Here is a 20,141-nt window from a genome sequence, read left to right as displayed (position 1 = left end):
AGTGTATATTTTTTTGTAACCAGACTCTTTCACAAAACATATTATGAGGAATTCTTCACATCATTAAGTATTCTTCTAACATACAATTTTAATGGTTTCAAAGGAGTCCATAATATGGCTTACTGTATTTTATTTAACTTATCCCTCTATGCTGACATTATTAACCATAAATGTTTATGTACACATCTATTGGCTTAGAATAAATCCCTGGATATGAAATACATGGATCAAATGGGATAAACATTTTAAATTATATTGCCAAATTTTCCCCCGAAATTATATCAATTTATTTTTCCACTGAAGGTAGATGGATAAGAGTATCCATTTCCTTAAATTCTTTATCAGAGGTACAGTTTTTAAAAAGAAAAAAATTGCCGATTTGATGGAGAGGGGAAGTATCTCATTATATTTCTTTAACATCTTAAATTTAAAACTTATTTTCAAGTTAAATATGTTTTTACATTTTCATTATTTTTTTAGGGTGAGGAGATACATAAATTGCCTGTTCACCTCTGAAGCAAAGACTATTTGTTGTCCCCTAATATCCATTCTACCTCTGTTTCTTAGTAACAGAAGAGATGACTTTTAGTTGAGCACATAGCCCTTTAAAATAAAGACATTTCCCATTTTCATTTGCAGCTAAGTGTGTCTGTGTGTCAACTCCAGGTAGGCAAATGTGATCTATGCTTTTTCAGAGAAACGTCCTTAAAGGGAGAGGATAATGCCTTCTTTTTCCTCTTCATCATTCCTGATGGTTAGAATGTAGATATTATGGTTAGAGCTTCAACAGCCATTTTGGACCATGAGGATGTGCTAGAGACGGCGGAGCAGAAAGCTAGAGGGAGCCTAGGTTCTTAAGAATTTTATGAAAGTGCCACCCTGCATGGCTGGTTTCCATATTTTTATGTGAGAAAATAAAACTTTCTATTTTTAAGCCATGATTAGTTTGCATTTTTAGTTTCATGAAGCTGAACTTAATCCTGACTGATGTAGATTAAGATTTTTTTCCTCATTTTTTTTCTCATTGATTTTTCAGTGCTCTTTCTATTTCAAGGTTATTTACACTTTACCTGGCACACATGTCACAAATTTTTCCAGTTTTTCATTTGGTCCTAATTTTTTTATGGAATTAGGATATGCAGAAATATAGTTATTCTTAAATTTATTTGCTACTTAAATTCCATTATATATTCAGAAAAATCAGATAACAGTATTAGCTTAGAAATATAAATTCCAGAGAAATAGTTTGTCTCAACCATCATAAGGCAGTACTGAGGCATAATTTTACTTCCTATAGGTATGCGATTAAATGGTTACATTGCAGGCTAAAGTCATTTAGATGATGAGAAATTGTGTATACTTTTGAGGACTTAATCAATAATTCATTGCTTGCTAAAGCAGAGATTTTCCATTTTTAATCTGTGGCGCTCTAGGTTCAAAGCATTGCCTCAGAGGTCTCCACTGGGGCTTAGGTGGGGCTGAGTGGGCCAGCTCTGCCTGCCACTCCCAGTTGAGGTTTTAAAGGCAGTCACTCTGTGTTATTCACTGGAGTTCCACAAAAGAGCCCCTGCCATATGATTTCCTCCCCACACAGAGAAAAAACAGAGAGTAACAATTTCCTACCAGATCATAAGCAGCCAGCATCTTTTTCTGCACATCTGGAATTGCCCCCAGAGGCTCCAGATGAGGAAAGTTGTCTTTCATCACAAGAGAGACGGAGGGAGTATTGTCACTGGTGATGAGCCGAGAGGACAGGGTCAACAGGCACTGCTTCAGACTGGCAATTGGAGGGAGTCCGCACAGTTCCTTAACAGACACAATGGCATTCTGTGGGGAAGAAAACATGGAATTACACTTCTGACCACATGACACATCCCCCCCAGCACGTCTAGGTTTACACAAAAGTATATTCATTAAAAGTATACCCTTAAATAATATGAAATTTGAAGCAAACTGGATTATAACCAACCAAAAATGTTGAGATACGCATGGAGATAACATGCAGAGCTAATTCACAACTACACTTCATCTTTCTCAGCTTTTAACAACTGCCACAAATATGCCACAAAGCAAAGCAGATTATGACCCAAGGCTACACAGTGCTTTTCAAAGCAGGGTTGTGGAATATTCTGGAATATCTGAAATATTCTGGACAATGCACACAAATTAATATTGGCTGATCATGAATATCTTGTTAAATTTGTATCATGATGATCATAAAAGCATGTCAGTGGTTGTACATTGGAGTGCATCTTCTTTGAGTTTTTCCCCTCAAGGTAGCAGCCTGCTATTACTCATCGCCCTCCTTTCACATAACCATCAGTGGTATTCCTTTGTCATCCCACCAGAAATGCACCTGACAGACACACATAATGAAACACGTTTCATGTAAAGCTACATTTTTCCATGTGACAGGCGTTTAAAAGATTCATTTGAAGTAGAAATTATGCCTGTTAACAATGAACAATACCTAACCTAATGTGTGTCTCATGAATTTAGTGACAATGATGGTATTCATTTTTCTAGTAATTAGGCTCTAAGTAATCCTAAACCAAAAATAAATTTGAGATGAGATAAATTATCAGTACTAACTGGAAAAATTTTATCTATAGCCAACTCTCCTTATTATGTATTTTAAACACGTAATACATGCAAAGGACATATTCCAAGAATTATATAGAACTACATAAAATCTACTTCTAATATATAAAGTCAGGTGTAGAAGTGACTTATAACTAATCTAACATAGGGGTTTATAATAGTTATAGAATTATGTCAGAAAAAGTCAGGTAGATAATGCTGACATTTGGAGCCTATTTTTAAAATAGCGGCCGAGGCAACCCACCACAAGTTATACATTTACAATCTAAGTATTTGTATGTGGTTTATGTAATATAGTATTTTCTACCATTTTGGTGATTTAAAATTGATTTTAAACCCATTCCAGAATTCCTCTGTGAAATAATGTAAAAATAAAGTTTTCACCAAGTCATGGTTTGGCATTCAGCATCACATAACTAAGAACCATGAATGATAATTGGGTTTTGGTGGTGGTTAATTCTGGATTTAAAGCTCAAATTCTTATTTATTAAATGCAATATTGGGGAAATTACTTAACCTCTTCAAGCTTGTTTTCTATTTTGAATGTAGGGATTTTTGGTGAAGGTTACTATAAAAATGTTAGCTAAAGGAGCAAATAAAGTACATTGAAAAATATTCCTCTCCTGTTTTGCTCTCATACATAGACTCCTACTGCTTCTGCCAAACAACATCTTCTTGCACATTGCAGGAACTAAGCAAGCATTTGCCGTTTGATTGTTTCTTAGTAACATGAGCCTAGAATAAGCATATTAAATAGTCTTGAAGAAAAATGTTTGCAGCCATCTCTGATTATAAGCATTAATGAAGGCAAGAAAACTGACTTTGAATTCCTACATGCTAAGGCTGGGTAATTTACATATACTCTCATTTAATTCTCATAATAATCCTGTGATGTAATTATTACTCTTTTTCTTACCTTATGAGGAGAAAACTGATGACCAGATATCTGAAATGATTTGCTCAAGATCACACAGGGATAGAGTTTAATCCAGAATCCATGTCCTTTCAATTAAAGCACATTTCTAAGAGAAGACTAAATAGTTTTCAACAAGTTCAAGTGCTGAATTTTGTTTGTTTATTAGTTTTCTTTGTTTCGTGGAGGGTAATTTATTATTGTTGTACACAAACAACTAAGACATCATCTAATAGGCTTTACATTTGTTTTATATGACTTCAAATACCCTTCTGTGTTCTTATCTGCAAATATTTTACATATATACTCATAATTACTATGCATGTGTTTGTATATATAAAATTTTGCATATTACATGCACATATAATATTTTATATTCTATTCTTTTCACACTGTTTCATATACACATTCCCATATATCAATTTGCTTTTGTACTAGGGACATTTGATGGATATATAAAGCATTTTGCTACATTGATACTCCATTAGCTGGCTTAGTTCAGGCCAGATTTAACATAGCATTCACCATTAGAAACATAAAATATATCAGTTTTACAGAAATAAAGTTACAGATGTAGAAAATAAACTTATGGTTACTGGGTGGGGGTGGGGAGGGATAAATTGGGAGATTGGAATTGACATATACACACCACTATATATAAAATAGATAACTAATAAGGACCTACTGCATAGCACAGGGAACTCTACTCAATACTCTGTCATGGCCTGTATGGGAAAAGAATCTAAAAGAGTGGATATATGTATATGTATAACAGATTCACTTTGCTGTACAGCAGAAACTAACACAACATTGTAAATCAGCTATACCCCAATAAAATTTTTTTTAAATATCTGTTTTATCACAGGCAATACTGAACTTAATTCAGCAGTACATGGGTTTACACATCCTCTGTGATAGTTTTTTGAGCAATCAGATCATTAGTAAAACACAATGTTCACTGGTGAGAGAGGGGGTCAGAAGACTCAGGGGTAAGGGAGGACAGTATGGGATTTTTTCCTACCTGCATATTTTCTCTCATATCTATGGCTTCTCGTAAGGGATGAACTGCTATCTTAAAGATGTCATCTATGGTTTTAAGACCAATATTCCTGAGCATGGTATACTCCCGAACTTTCTTCCCCATTCTCACTGAAAGGCTGCGCTTCTGTGGCTTTCCTCCTCCACTTCTATTAGTTATTGCTATGTGGACGAAAAGAGTTACATGCTCCATGACGTCACCCACAAAGGAGCGGAGGGGAACATGCCGATATCCAGGCTGCAAACATTCGAACGGGATTGTATATTGCCCTATAAACTCATCCCCAATGTAGTCGTCATCCAGAACCACAAAACGGATCACGGCCAGCTCAGGCAGGTTCACTTGAAACTCAAAGGTCTCATCAAAAATAGGATTATCACTGTTTTGTTGTACAGTTTTAGTTCTTTGTTCTGAACAGTCGGCTGGAATTCCATGTATCTCTATACACACGTAGGGATCTATGACATCCCCTTTGGCACAAGCTCCCTTGGGCTTTGGGAAGTTCTGACCACTGATGATCTTAATATGAAGCACTAAAGGAGACACCCCTGGTACAATGCCCTTTGTATTTGCACTGAAGTAAGAAACTTCATCTCGCATGATGGACGGCCTTAGAACATAACCACAACCTCCATTTTGAAGAAACCAGCCTGTGTGAAGGTCCATCATTGGACCCGGAGTCTGGAAATTCATTGCCACAATCTGACAGCCACAATTCCAAAAGTCCTGTGGATTCAAGTTACTGGAATCGATTCTCATGGCACTTGGATAGATTCGTGATAAGAACTTCTTATTATAATTTACAAAATCCTCTGGGTATTCATTTGCAATTCGGCTGGCCTCTGTTTCACTAAATGAACAAATTTCCCAATAGTTTTGGCTTTTCATAGATAGTTCAAAATCCCTGTACTGAACAGATTTACAGATAGACACCAAGTCAGAGAGCTCCCTACACAGCAAGATTTGTTTCTGCTCACCATTGTAATCTACTGACATCCTTCGAGACATTTCAGCTTCTTCATCTTCGTCTGTAACTTCTCCTTCTACAACATCTGGATCAGAAGGCAATTTCTTTCCTTTCACAATGATCATTCTTTTTAATTTTTCTGGTGACGGGAGGTAGGATTCTGACGGCAAAGGTGCTTCAGTATAGAGTTTACTGCCAAAGACCTTTTTCATCTGTTGAACCATTACCTTCTGCTGTGGTAGGGAGCAGTGATTTCCCAAGCAAAGAATGAGTGGGTACTCAGAAGCCACAAAGGCAAATTTATTTATCACCTCTATGACACTTCGAAAGGAAAGGTGTGTTGTCATGTTATTTCGATTACAAAGGATTGGTTCATTGTCTGAACCATCATTTACGTCAAGTTCAATGCTTCGACAGCCCATTTTCAAAGCTCTAACATACCCGTTAATGTCAGCCGGCCCCCTGAACTGGTCTTCTATGAGATAGGTGTTGTGAGAGGCGTTGATGTAATAGTGAGATAATGGCTGGGTCATATCTTGGGCAACCTTTTTTTGTTCAGGATCAAAAATGTCACATTCTGGTGACAACAAATACTGGGTAAAGCCATCAATTGCAAGAAACCCTTTCTGACGTCCCTCTTCAGAAAGCTCATATCTCCGAATAATGTCTAAGCACATGTCCTCGGTGATCTGGGTGACTCCTTGCTCAGCTTCTAAAAAAAGCATGAGATCATTGGCATCCAAATACTCTTTGTTTTTAGATATCTGTACAAGTAAGAAATACACTTCTGGCCTGGTGCAAAGTTCACAAAAAGCTTCACAAAACTCCTCTTCTGTCACTCGGGTGGTTAGCTTTTCTTTGCTCTTCTGGATTTCTTTAAACTTTAACCTGATCTTGGATTCCTTCAGGGTAGGGTTGAGTTGTTTTATTAACTCTACAGAGGTGTCTTCCAACATAATCCCATTCCCATCGATATCTGCTGCTTCAAACACCTTTTTCAGCCACATAAACCTTGGTGTGTTCTGGTTGCCTTCCATAAAATCAAGGGGTTGCTTACTTCGAGAAACCAGATACCGTAACCCTGACACCCAGATGTTTGCTACATCTGCTGAATTGGCAACTAGGTCCAGAGACTCGTAGTTTTCCCCGTGGAGTATGGAAAAGGCACAGTCCTCACAAATCTGGTCAGCAAGGCCATTGTTTCTAAATGTTTCCGTGTTCTTCCCCAGTCGGATCTCTTTTATGGCAGAAATATCAAGCTTAGCTTTCTCAAGGTCTTTCTTGGAAGGTTCCCAGCGAAGAGCTTGGAGGTCTGTGTCCAGAGTGAAAAAACGGTTGTAAATGCGAGAATTTGGCCGTACTTTCTTCAGTTCACAGCCAGCTTGCATGAAGCTGATGCAGTCGCTTGCACTACTGATTTTCTTTTCTGATGGCATGCTGCTGAAAGACACGGTTTTCTTTCTTCCACCACATTTTTGGTTTGCAGGATCCTGTAAAGCAAGTTGAAAATAGTGAGTCACTTTCCTTTAGAAAATAGACAAATTCAATAACACTCTATGAGTGCCTCAGACTCCATTCAGCTATTATGATTATTTGGACAGGAGCTAGCCTAAATTTTACCTTTTCACTGTTTCAGAAAAGAGAAATTGCCAAGAAAATTGATATTATTAAGTTCAGGAAAAAAACTTATTTTTCCAATGCCTGTGTGTTCTTTGAAATAAAATCAACTATTAAGTTAACTACAAATCACTCTTATTTGTTCATTAAAGTAGATTTCCTAAGATCCTCTACCTGTTGGTACTTTGACAACCTTGCTCATGTCCCTATAGATATATGGAAGAAATAAAGCTGGATTTCTTTTAAAAATTTTCCTCATTTACACTTTGCAACGGTTTAGTTCAAATAAAAGATTTTTACCTTAACATGCATTACATCAAAAAGGGCTTACAATATAGCTTAACTAAAAAAAAAAAAATCGCTTTTTTTCCTCAAATTATTTTGAAGAATAAAGGCACCTTGAAAGTCAGATTGAGAGCTAACAATAGACAAATGACTCTCACTTGAGCAATTTTTCATACATAGGTAAACAATTTAAGTGAACATTATGATAGAGTTGCCATAGGATCCAGCAAAAGACGAAAACTCTAATTTGAAAAGATACATGCACCCCAATGTTCACAGCAGCACTATTTACAATAGCCAAGACACGGTAGCAACCTAAGTGTCCATAAACAGAAGATGTGATATATATACAATGGAATATTACTCAGCCATAAAAAAGAATGAAATGATGCCATTTTTAGCAACATGGATGGACTAGAGATTATCATACTAAGTGAAGTAAGTCAGAAAGAGAAAGGCAAATACCATATGATATCACTTATATGTGGAATCTAAAATATGATACAAATGAACCTATTTACAAAACAGAAACAGATTCACAGATGTAGAAAACAAACTTATAATTACCAAAGGGGAAAGGGAATGGGTGAGGGATAAATTAAGAGTTTGGAATTAACAGATACAAACTACCATATACAAAATAGATAAACAACAAGGTCCTACTGTATAGCACAGGGAACTATATTCAATCTCCTGTAATAAATCATTATGAAAAAGAATATATATATATAATAATATATGTAATATATATCTGAATCACTTTTCTGTACACCAGAAACTAAGACAACATTGTAAATCAACTATACTTCAATAAAAAAATAAAAATAAATGAACATTATGAGATTCACACCTACATTTCAGTATAATGCTATTAGCAGCCACTGCATAAAACCAAACAGAAATATGAATGGCTCCACTAATTTTTGAGGTTCTTCCAATGTGAATTAAATTTCAAAGCCTTTTGCCATAAGATTTCACAGGGAACACTTGCATCTTACCTTTTACCCATTTCTGTAAGTGTCCTTGTATCTTAGTCTCACAGAGTCCCGATTTCCTCAGCCCACTTCGCCCTTCCCTGAACAACAGTGCCAACAGGGCATCAAACTTCATCTGTGCAGATTAGTGTATTTTAAGCAGGTGAATTTCTTGTGGCCATTTCCTTCTTGGGTGTGTCTAGGCCTTTTCACCTATTGCCTTTTCTAAATTTCAGGTCCAGTCCTCTGAACACTCATAATCACAAGACGATGTATTTCATCTTAGCCCTGGACTATCCACTGTGTCTATCACTCCCAATTCATTTGCACTGAATATCTGAACAATGCCACTTAAAACTGGATTTTTCTTTATACTTTCTTCTGTTCAGACCATAGACTCAAATTAACAATGCTCCCAATCATATTATCAATTCAGATAATTCTCCCAGGAACAAACTTCCCAAAAGTACCTTAGTGCATGTTTAAAGTGCCCAATTTTATAAAGCATATCAAAGAGGCAGCAAAGTATAGAGAGCAAAAGGCATGGTCCTTAGGGTAGAAATAACTAGTCTCCAGTTGGTATTATTCCACTCACTAGTGACCTTGGGTAAGTTACTTATCCTCTCTGAATCTTAATTTCTGCTTTTAAGTAGGAACTAATAATCATTATATATAATAGAGCATTACTGTGAGACTCAAAAGAGAAAATGTTCATGAATATTCTTTGTAAGGTTAATCTTTTTGAAGGAAGAGGAACATTTCATCATACACCTGGTCTCTGTAGGACTTTCAGTAGGCACTGACCAGGGATATTGGGGGTTATCCAGAAGTTGCTTCATTCCTGATCTATGAGCATTTAAGACAGATCTGCAGTGAAAAACTGAAAATGTTTAAAAACAGCCATATGATATTACTATTTTAAACACTGAAAAGTGTAGCCAAAGTAGTCTAGGCTGTTTCCTTCAGGCATTCTTTTAAAACAGGTTAGAATCTCTCTTCTAGGGTCTCATTTAATTGTGGTCTTGCCTGTAAGAGTCTCCCTATCTTATGATTCAGAAAAAGGCAGGATGATTTATTATTCAATTGACTAAAACCTTGCTTGTGAAAAAGAAACAAAATTTGCTTTAGTTATGGGATGTTGGTAGGATGATTCATTGACTCAAATATATATCTGATCTTCAAGTGACAAAGATATAAATTACTCAATTTAGATTAGAGGATATTGTCTCTTGGTGCCCTGGCATTTAAGAACTTAGCCCCTGCTTTTCCAGAGAGTTGTTATTTTTAATTATCCCACAGTGGTCAATTTCCTCATCTTTAAGTTAAAAAACAACCATAAATCTTCAGCTGTTTATATGCAGATGCACTATTAGAACACATTTAAATTTGTCACAGCCCACATGCTCAGAAATATCAGATGTTTGTGTGTATTTTTCCACACCATCAAGGCAAGAACCTAAAGGTACTGCTGAGATGGGATTAATCTAACAAGTAAAATACTGAAGGAAACTGTGACTATGAATTGTGATGGTAAATTAGACTGTGACTCAGCTTTTAAAGCTACCATTTCACTAGACTTTTAAGTACTGAGAGCTTTCACATTAAAAATTATTTTTATATAAGCAGATCATATTCCAAATAAGATGATTATCAACAGAATTATAAAACCTCTAATAGTTTCTAACAAAGGTTAAATGGGAAATCAGTGTTCCTCTGAATGCATGTATATATTTCCTCTACCCTATGCATGGTATTATACCATCCTTCTCCATGGTCTAAGTGCCAATCTTCACTTCAGCCACTATTTGTTTATGAGAACAAAACTACTGCTGTCAGAATAGCTTTCTCTTATAAGCCTCTTGTCTTTGTGGTGATATCGCCTCATATCAAGACTTTCTCTCCTAGTAAGTTAAGTCTTCAAGAAATAAATGTTTTATATCTACCCTACAAAAGAATCCACCTGCCTCGTAATGCTTATTTCTTGCCTTGACATGCAACTTTTACATGATTATAAAACTTAACCTAAAATGCTTTAAAACTTGGAACCAGTGGAAAAGATAACAACCTTTAGGTTGTCATCTTACAAAGGACAAAATCCAAAGTTATTACAAGCCCCCAAATGAGCAAAAATATATACTTTATTTATATAATATAGAGAGAGCCACAGTACATATGAACAAATAGTTTGTTTGCTGTTGACTAGAGCCAAGATTATTTATATTCAAAATATGCTGGAAAAGTTTCAGGACTCTGATGTTTCTCTACGTCTGTTGTTTCAATGGTCAAGCTATGCATTAGCTCTGAAAAGTTGGCAGAAGGGGAGATGGAAACTGTGTTAGAGTGGACAGGGACAACGGGCTACTCCAAATCTCTTTCTTAGCTTCTTCACCACCAAGGCCTCTTTGCTGAGCCCTACACCCCTCTGTAGTTCCCTCAAGAAGATCTTAGCAGATTGATGGTAGGGAAGGAGTACTATTCTAATAAACAGACTGGGGGGTATCCGCAACTGAAGAAAGCTAAAGTACTGGTTATAGATCTTCCTGTTGATAAACACACCAAAAAAATTTGATGATGAAATAAGAGCAAATCCATTGCAGTTATCTATATATTAGGAAGACAGGTACTTGTGACACTTTCCAAGAGAAACCAAAGTTTGTTTTTAGTTCCCATGTGCTCTTGTCAGTTTCTAGCTCATGAGATGATTGAATTGACTCCAATGGCCATAAGGTCATTATTATAAGGAGATTATTATAAGGTATGAGAACTTGACATTTATTTCAATGCTAAATTTCCTCACTCTGGAATGAAAACAAAAGGCTAGAGTACTAATTCCTCCCCCCCAAAAAATTTTTTCTTAGAGCAGCTTACAAAATGAAAAGTATGAACAGTACGTTGTGATGCCTCTATCCCCTAAATTAAAGCTTAGCCTCATATTCTAGTGGGGTCCAAAAATTAGTCAGGAGTTGAGCTCAATTTTTTCTATTTCCTAACATTCTGTGTTTGTTTCCAAATTATAATTTCACAAGAAGGGATCACATTTAAACAAGTTATATAATAAATAAACCAAACTGTGTTTATATGTTCTCTGAATATTTCCAGATAAGACCTTACATTTGGATCTACTGTCTTCTTAAATTAATCAATACTCTACATGAAGTATTTAATCATCAGAATCAAGAGGAGTCTCATAAACTGGCAAAGCAATAGACAAACGTTTTATCTTTTATTAAAACAGTACAAGACATTGATTTGTCTATGAACAGTTTCTAATATATGCATATCAAAGATAATTTCTATCTAATCTCATGATATAAGGGTTGATGTCTAATCTTAAGAATAATTTCAAAATATTAGGGGAAAATGGTCAAATGTTGTTCTAGTTTTTTAAATTTTTTCATTATTTTCTACAATATTGTTGCTTATCCACTCTTAGGAGTAGGATACCAGTCATGATCACATGAGATTCCCACACAAGAGTAAAGGCTTTATAGCTCCCTAAACGTGTTTTATTAAACTAAAATTGGGGGGAAATGTTCAGATAAATCGAATTAATAAACCTGTTTCCGTAAGTTCCCATTGGCATTTGCTCTCTGAGCCTAACAAGATAACATATGCTGCAAGTTCCTTAACAAAACTTAGCAAACAAAATCATTTTTCATCAGAACACACTCATAAGCCCCGGAGAGAACTCTGCTTATTCAATGAAAGCACAGTTTTGGGTCTCAATAATGAATTATTTCAATATAATAATTTCAAAAAAAGTATACTAAAGCAGCACAAAAATGTAAATGTACCCAATGCCATAGAACTATACATTTAAAAATGGTTAAAATGGTAAACTTTATGTTATGCCTATTTTACCACAAAAAAAGAACATATTGAAGCATTGTACAAAACCTTAAGAGTAGAGGAAGCATACCCAGGTTTACCTACCTCTGACCTGATAAGCATGTTTAAACATCTAATTGTAATGTAATATATTCCTTCCATGGTGGCTTTTTTTTTTTTTTTGGTAAGTTGTTATTAAGTGAATGACAATTCTTTGTTAAAACAGAACAAATTTACAAAAACTTTAAGAATGGCAATCAAAACACCAGGTGTAAAACTGTGATTCGAAAGAAACTTATTTCATAATACAGAAATCCAGCTGCATAAATGCAGATACACTAAAGTGACATTCACTTTTCTTTTTTAGTAAAAGAGGGGGGGAAACATTTATTTTTGAATAGTTCTCTTAAGAAAGTCTCCACATACAAATTTAATAGACTATACCTAAAAGGCAAGCAAAAATATAGCACATAAATCTTATTTTCACCATAAGGAGCCTATCTTTTTCTTATAGACAACCTATGAACTATAACTCTATACTAATAATATTCATTCCGGTTTTATGACTTCCAAGCAAAATTCAGAAAAGGTTTAGTTGATACATGAAACCTTCAAAGGATTGTAGACAATATAATCTAGGACCCAAATGAGCCCTAACAATGGAAGCTGAGAGGCCTTTGGTCTCCATTCTTCATTCATTCATTCAACAAACAATGATAGGTAGCTACTTCATGCTAAGGACTAGCACATTTAAGAGTTTTGAAGAAACGGATAAAGTCTGCCTTTTATCTTAAATAGATCACTTTGGATGCGCGCTAGAAGGATTTGATATGGACAGAACTGAAGATGGTGCAGTAGGTAAGCAGCATTAAAGGAAAGAGCTGGTGATGGTCTGAGGTAAATAGCTAATAAAAGGAAGGGTGAGAAGTGGGAAGTATCAAGAAATAGGAGGTAAAATCAGAAGTTCTTGATTCAGTCTAGGATGACTCCTAGGTTTCTGGTTTGAATGAGATGTGAGTGGAAATATTGCTAACAGAGAGGAAATACAAGGAGAGGTAAAGTTGAAAATGAAGGAGGTTTACTTCGGGTTATGGTGGATTATAGATGAGTATGGGCCACCTAGGTGAAGAGGCTGGGCAGAGGAGATGACCTAAAGGAAAGAAAAGGCTAAGGGGTAAGAGAACCAAGAGCATGAGTCTCACAGGAACCAAGGAACACATTTGAAGGAGCAAGTGTTAGAAAATAAGATGTTAAAGTGGCTTATTGGATTCAGTCGTCAAGATATTTACTGGTAACTTTAATAAGGGAATGTCTTATGTTGCCTTCAAAATGGTGAGGATGGTGACAGGGGTGAGAGCCAAACTGCAGCCTGAAAAGAGTTGAGAGCAAAGGGTTCCAGGAAAGTGGAAGAGCAGGTACAAAAGTCCTTTGGTGGGAAAGAAGGTCAAGATAACTACAGTATAATAAGTGAGGGGTAGAGAGGCCCCAGATAAGAATGAAACAAAAAGCAGAGACTGAGAGTGATACGTCAAGAGAAGGCTACCCTCGCGACGCTGGCTTTATTGACTTATATTGGTGATAGTTCAAGGAATGGAATCCAAGTCTAATGGATACATTAGATGTACGTAATGCGTGTCATATATACCTATATCTAAAGTATCCTGTCCAATGCGTCTATGCCCAAATCCACAACCGTGCCTGGCAGTTTGGCAGTCTGGAAAAAACCCAGCCCCCAACACAAGGCCTAACTCTTCCCACAAAACTCCAGGAGTTGGGAATGGTGGTATCGTCACTACATCTGTTGCCTTCAAGTTTCAAGTAAGGGAAAGTTGCAACTGTAGAATTACACCATTTTTTCACATTGAAATTTCCAAAGTTATTTTCTCACAGTAAACTCAAATTACTTAATGCAAAGTCACAAACAGGTGATGTCACTTACTTATGATGAGCACCATGTGACCCACCTGATGTCACTGCGTGGGGCAGTGGGGGTGGAGGTCCTGATGGGCATTGCTGAGAAGCGGCTGAAGCCTGACCCAAGCTCTGTGAACCACGGGCTCTCCCTGGTGGCTCTCCCTAAGCCTAGTCGGTAAGAAGCTGAATTTTCTTATCCATAAAGAAAAGTGTTCATTCTCTACACCATCTTATAATTCAAGAGGATTAATTAAAGGCAATGTGTGAAGTTATTCATGCACATATCTCTCGCCAAATTAAGTTTTATGTCTGTATTTAACATTACATTTCATTTATAAAAGGTGATCCATTTAATAAAATGCACTAAAGCCATCCCCTTTAGGAAATCTACTCCACTGTGTACATACCATGGCTGTGTTATGAAATTCACTGAATTATAGGAAGCCAGAAACCCTCTAAATGTTCTTTTAAATGACATCTCTTAAATGACTCTCCTCACTTGAGAACAAAAATTGTTGATTTTCTAAAGGCAAAGATGGAATAAAATGTAGAGTCTATTTCAGCGTGGGTTCTTAGTACCTTTGATTTCTTTTGTTTAACGGAGGAAGCTTCCGGCTGTGCTATATCTCACTGCAATCATTCACTCATTAGAATTCATTAAGACATTACTCTAAATAAAAGTGATTATCTCAAGTTCTTCTGCTGCATGGTTTCTACCCAGTTAGGGTTTTTCTGCAAGTATGATTCTCATCATGCATGTTCCATGCATTAGTTCCAAATACAGCATTCACTTATGCAAAGATTAACTGAACACATACTATGTGCTAGACAACATCCCAGTGATTAGTTCTTTAAAAATTATTAATCCCAACACTAATGGCACCTGGAATAAATGTTTTCTTTCCATCACACTTTTTATGCACAGGTTTTTATAACTGATGAAATTTGTAAGTAGAATAATGACAAAATCTTCAAATTTAATAAATCAAGCAAAGCATATAACGAATGCTTCTAAATAAATTAAAACAGCTTTAAATAACATTGAGGACGTTTGAGAACCAAAACCACAAAGGGGTACAAGAGCTGGTGAGGTGATATTTAAAAGGGAGTACTAGTAATTAAGTACAGTTAAGTTACATCTTTACCACTAGGGCATTTATCTAGATACTTAAAATTGGACAAGAAAAAAATTAAGCTTTGAAATGTTCAAAATCTATAAAGGTCTTAGTTAAAATAATTTTTAAATTATTGCCACTTAACAAGAAAACAAATATGGTTTTCACATGGAGCTACACTATAATTTTATGCCATGAGAAAAAATCTTAAATTACATAGCCCTACTTGTGACTCCATTATTCCCAGATGTGCTAGAAAGACCTTGCCACTAACAGTGTGGCTAGTAAGAGTTTGCTGCAGGAACCCAGAAGATGGCATCAGTGGGTTTAGTCACACCAAAGTCCTGTTGCCATGTTCTCCTAGTAACTGCTAATAGTCAGACTGCAAAGCACATTATTAATCACAAGAGTACTGGATTTTTAATAGGTTAACATTTTTATAATGCCTCCTAAAATAACTGGAATAGCAAAATCAAGGTTAAGGAGTCACATTCTATCAGTTTCATTTTGCGACAAGAGGCTTCTTTATTCTCTAGAGCATAATGTTTGGCACAGACTAAAAACGCTTTGGTTTGAAATTTTTAACAAAACTGGGAAGAAACCAACTCAAAGGAATGGTAAGAATAACAGTAAATCATACCAAAGTATCCTTTCTGGATCACAATTTCAGGAACACTATATCCTGATTTATATATTTTAAATGTTATTTATGATGTTTGTTCAACAACAGTGGACTAAAGGTGAAGAATTACCTCTGCTTGAACTTTTTTCTATATACTTTCATCTCTGTGATTCATTCAAGAGGCAAAATCATAAACCTAATGAAAAATCTCTGACTTTCATTGCAGATCAATGCTCATAGGTAAAATCAAAGACTATTTACCTGTTTGGAATTTTTTTCACCTGTACAGAAATTGAGTCCATATAGGTGAGGAGATCTGGCCACAGAGGAAACCAGGTCGATATTGACTTTGGAAGCCCATGTCTCCAGACGTCCGATCATTCTATTGTGCCATTGATTCTTGCCATTTCTGTTTTCCCCACAGAATGAGGGCACAAACCCTGCTATTGTTTATTGTGAAACCTCACTAACTGATGGACTTTCTATTTTCAACTCTTATTTCCCCGCAAGTCCACGAACATAGATGTTCCTTTATAGTGTCAACTGCCTTCTTGGGAAAGGGCTTGTTTCTCACTTAAATCTCACCAATCTCCTCTTGCATCTTTCACAGTCCACTACTTTGTATACTGTAGTGGTACAAGGTACATCAACACTCCCATTTTTCTAGTCAAAAACATGATGTTTTCAACTAATCCAATTGCTACATGAAATGCATGGTTTTGCTTATTGTAAGTCCCAGGAGAATATGGTACAGTACCGTGTCTTAGCAGCACCAATATGAATAGAATGAAGTGGACACAAATAAAGGTCATCTGACAATTATTCAGTGGCTTCTGAAGAACGACATGCTGCTATCAATCCTATTCCTCTAAGACAGATGTCCACCTCACACTCAAAAACACTACATTTAAAATTTATCAGTAGCCTGTGCAACTCTCAGCAGAGGTGCCAAGAATCAAGTGGGCCTAGAGACTGAGATATGATTCTGTCCTTCGTCACAAGACTCCCTACACAGCAGGCTCAGGAATCCTGGCTGAACTTATGCCAGAGCCTACTTTGTTGTTTCTGGTGTGAGGATTAATCAGAGGTGCTCTTTATAGAAGGCAACATGTCATGGTCCCTATAAAAAGAAAGTCTGTAATGAAGAATATGTAAATGTATGCTTTTATTTTTTTTTTAAGATTTTTTTTGATGTAGACCATTTTTAAAGTCTTTATTGAATTTGTTACAATATTGCTTCCATTTTATGTTTTGGCTTTTTGACCGTGAGGCATGTGGGATCTCAGCTCCCCGACCAAGGATTGAACCTACACCCCATGCATTGAAAGATGAAGTCTTAACCACTGGACCGCCAGGGAAGTCCCAATGTATGCTTTTAATACCTATCTTGCTAACACGTCTCTTTCAGTGTAGAGATTAAATAGAATGCCCTAATTATTTCGTAGGTATAACTGTATAATTAATGCTTAATTAGGGCATCCATCAGAAATTGATATATGATTAGGGAGGCGTTCAAACCTATACATAATTTTTTTTTCATTCCAATTAATGTTGCACATTTACTTAAACTACATTATCTGAAAAATTAAAATATCAATAGGAATGGAACATTATTAAATATAGTTCATTTCAAAAATGTTCCTGAAAAAATTTTGCATTTTCCTTTGTGTGCTAAATAACCAGTTCACAGAATAGTTTCTGCTTCATTTTGACTTTTCAATTTTTAATGGTAATATTTACCATCAAATATGAGGCACCAACATATTATTTACATTGATTTCAGTCACTTTGGAATTTAAACGTATTCTCCAGTCATCTAAATTTGAATAAAACATATTTAAAACTGAAAAGGAAATGCCCAATATGTTTCAACACTATGTGAGTTCTACCATTTGTTATCGTAGGGTGTTATTGGAGCTGAGTTTCAGAAACAGATGTGATTTTTAAAAATAAAATCATGTAGAATTTGAAAGTTTCTAGGACAGTAGATCTTAAAAGTTCTCATCACAAGAAAAACAAATTTTAAATATGTGTGGTGATAGATGTTAACTAAACTTATTCTGGTAATTATTTCACAATATATAAATATATCAGATCATTATGTTGTACACCTAAAACAAATACCATGTTATGTGTCAATTAAATCTCAATTTTAAAAAAGAAAATCATTCAGAGTTATATTAGCTTAAGTGGAAATAAGGTTATAGTCAGCCTTGCTACAGAGCATGAAGATGAATTAATGAAATAGAATTTGAAAAATGGTCAAATTCCAGGAATTCATGATTTTCTGTGCAACATTTGTTAAAGACAAGATTTCAGACTATATACATCATTTATAAATTCCAACTGGGGTAAATATAAAATATATAACTATTAGTGGTATTTCTTAGAGATAGAATCAGTGCCACTGTACTATATAGAAATAAACATGTTTTGGTTTCTCATTAAGAGAAAAAATCTTACAAGAGATTTAAAAACAATAAATTTACTTTATAAAAATATCTTGTAAATGTGTGTGACTCGGGACATGAAGATTAAATGTCAATTTTATAAAAGTATAATTCTATTGAAACCTAAAATACAATTCATTTGTAGTCTAAATCCATTTTTCTCTACACTCAGGGAAGTCTAGTCTACCACTTAATAAATAAATGTATATCTTAACTAATGGACCATTTCTTGCATTTGCATTAAGTTTTACAGATTCTAAAATTTATACTTAAGTTATTTTAAGCTTCCCAGTTGAATATTCCTTGTGTAATAGATCCCTAAGAGCAATCTCTAAACTTTGTATAAGGTAGATCCCTGAATCACATGTAAAATAGAATGTCAATTCTCTGACCCAATGCAATGTAAAAACACATCCTTAATATTTTTTTCTCTTATGATAATAATAGAATATGTGGTTTCAGTACTTGTTACCACAGAGATGTAAAATCTTTGACTCAAATAGCCAGCTTGACTTGAAAATCAAGATGAATCTGATTAAAGGTTTCAAGTTTTATCCATAACTTCTGGAATGGGTTAGTAGCAACTAACACTTTAATCCTTACTGTATTACCTCTCTTTAACTGAATATCAGCATCTGTCCATGTACAACAAACAGATGGCAGAACTCAGAGAATTTGTATTCTCAGCACAGAGACTCATTTAGGGTGAAGGCTCCCTGATACCCAGTGAAGGCTCCCTGGTCAAAGCAGAAACAAATCTATTGTCTGAATTTAGAAAAATGTAAAAGGAAAGTATGTAAGGACTGTTTTTATTTGAGATAATAAAACTCAAAAGTCCATAAACACCTTACTTATAGAAATTACTGAAATAATTAAATTTCTTCTCCCCACAGCATTGGGTTGGGGACTAATGGATTTTAGTGTCACGATCACCACCTACTTGTATGACTTTGTGACAGGCAAAAAGATCTATATCTATTGTTCTTATTTATCAGAATAATGTAATAATTTCTGCCTAATTCATACAGCTATCTCAAGGATCAAAGGAAATAAAGCATGCTAAAGCATTTTGAAAAGCATAAAACTCCAAAACAGTGAATTATAGATCCATCTTACTTATTAATATAAGTAAAATATGGCAATATATTAAAAGAGTAATCAATTTTTCAAAAAGTCAGGTTTATTCCAGGGATATAAGAATGTATCAACATTAAGCAAGCCATCAAGGTAATTCAATAAATAAATAGATTAAAAGAGAAAAACAATATGATCCTACCTATAAATTCCTCAAAGTCCATAAACATTAATTCCAAGAAAACTTTCAATAAACTGAGAAAAGAAGATAACTTCCTTCACATGATCAAAATCCTATTTCAGAATCCTAAAGGAAACATCATACCAACTGGTAAAGATTTAGAAGAATTCCCATTAAAATAAAAAATGGAAACAAAAGGCTACTATATTACTCTATATTTTAACATAATTCTGGGTACTTAAGCCAAAGCAATAAGGCAAGGATAAGAAATTAAGCATAAAATATTGTAAAGAAGGTGAAAGATCATGACTAGTTGCGGAGAAGATAATTATTTACCTAGAAAATTCAAAATGATCAACTGAAAATTATTAGAAATAATAAAACTGATGGTGGCAAATAAAATATTAATGTAAAAAAATTAATAGCTGTCTTATACAATAATCTGCTTCTAAATGTAATGGCAGGGATGGGTAGAAGTGAGAGGAACACATTCAAATTAACAACAGATATTGTAAACAAGCCAAGAATAAATTTAACAAGATATGTGCAAAAATTATATTT

At 35.0% G+C, this 20,141-nt stretch overlaps 1 protein-coding gene across 5 annotated transcripts in view; it reads right to left on the bottom strand.

The window, feature by feature from the left end:
• PLCL1 (phospholipase C like 1 (inactive)) overlaps positions 1-20,141 on the bottom strand; it is a 366,361-nt gene that overhangs the window by 64,229 nt on the left and 281,991 nt on the right. For all 5 annotated transcript variants that reach the window (XM_036859028.1, XM_036859025.1, XM_036859026.1 and 2 more), the window contains 2 exons: positions 4,536-7,010; positions 1,624-1,827 (listed from right to left, as the gene is read on the bottom strand). In XM_036859028.1, the coding sequence (XP_036714923.1) occupies positions 1,624-1,827; positions 4,536-6,956 (2,625 nt within the window). In that variant the 5' untranslated portion in view covers positions 6,957-7,010. The remainder of the gene's footprint in view (positions 1-1,623; positions 1,828-4,535; positions 7,011-20,141) is intronic.

Source organism: Balaenoptera musculus, chromosome 7 (assembly GCF_009873245.2).
Source record: "Balaenoptera musculus isolate JJ_BM4_2016_0621 chromosome 7, mBalMus1.pri.v3, whole genome shotgun sequence".
Taxonomy (NCBI): Eukaryota; Metazoa; Chordata; class Mammalia; order Artiodactyla; family Balaenopteridae; genus Balaenoptera; species Balaenoptera musculus.
Note: the sequence above shows the minus strand (reverse complement) of the source record. Positions and strands in the feature narration are given on the sequence as shown.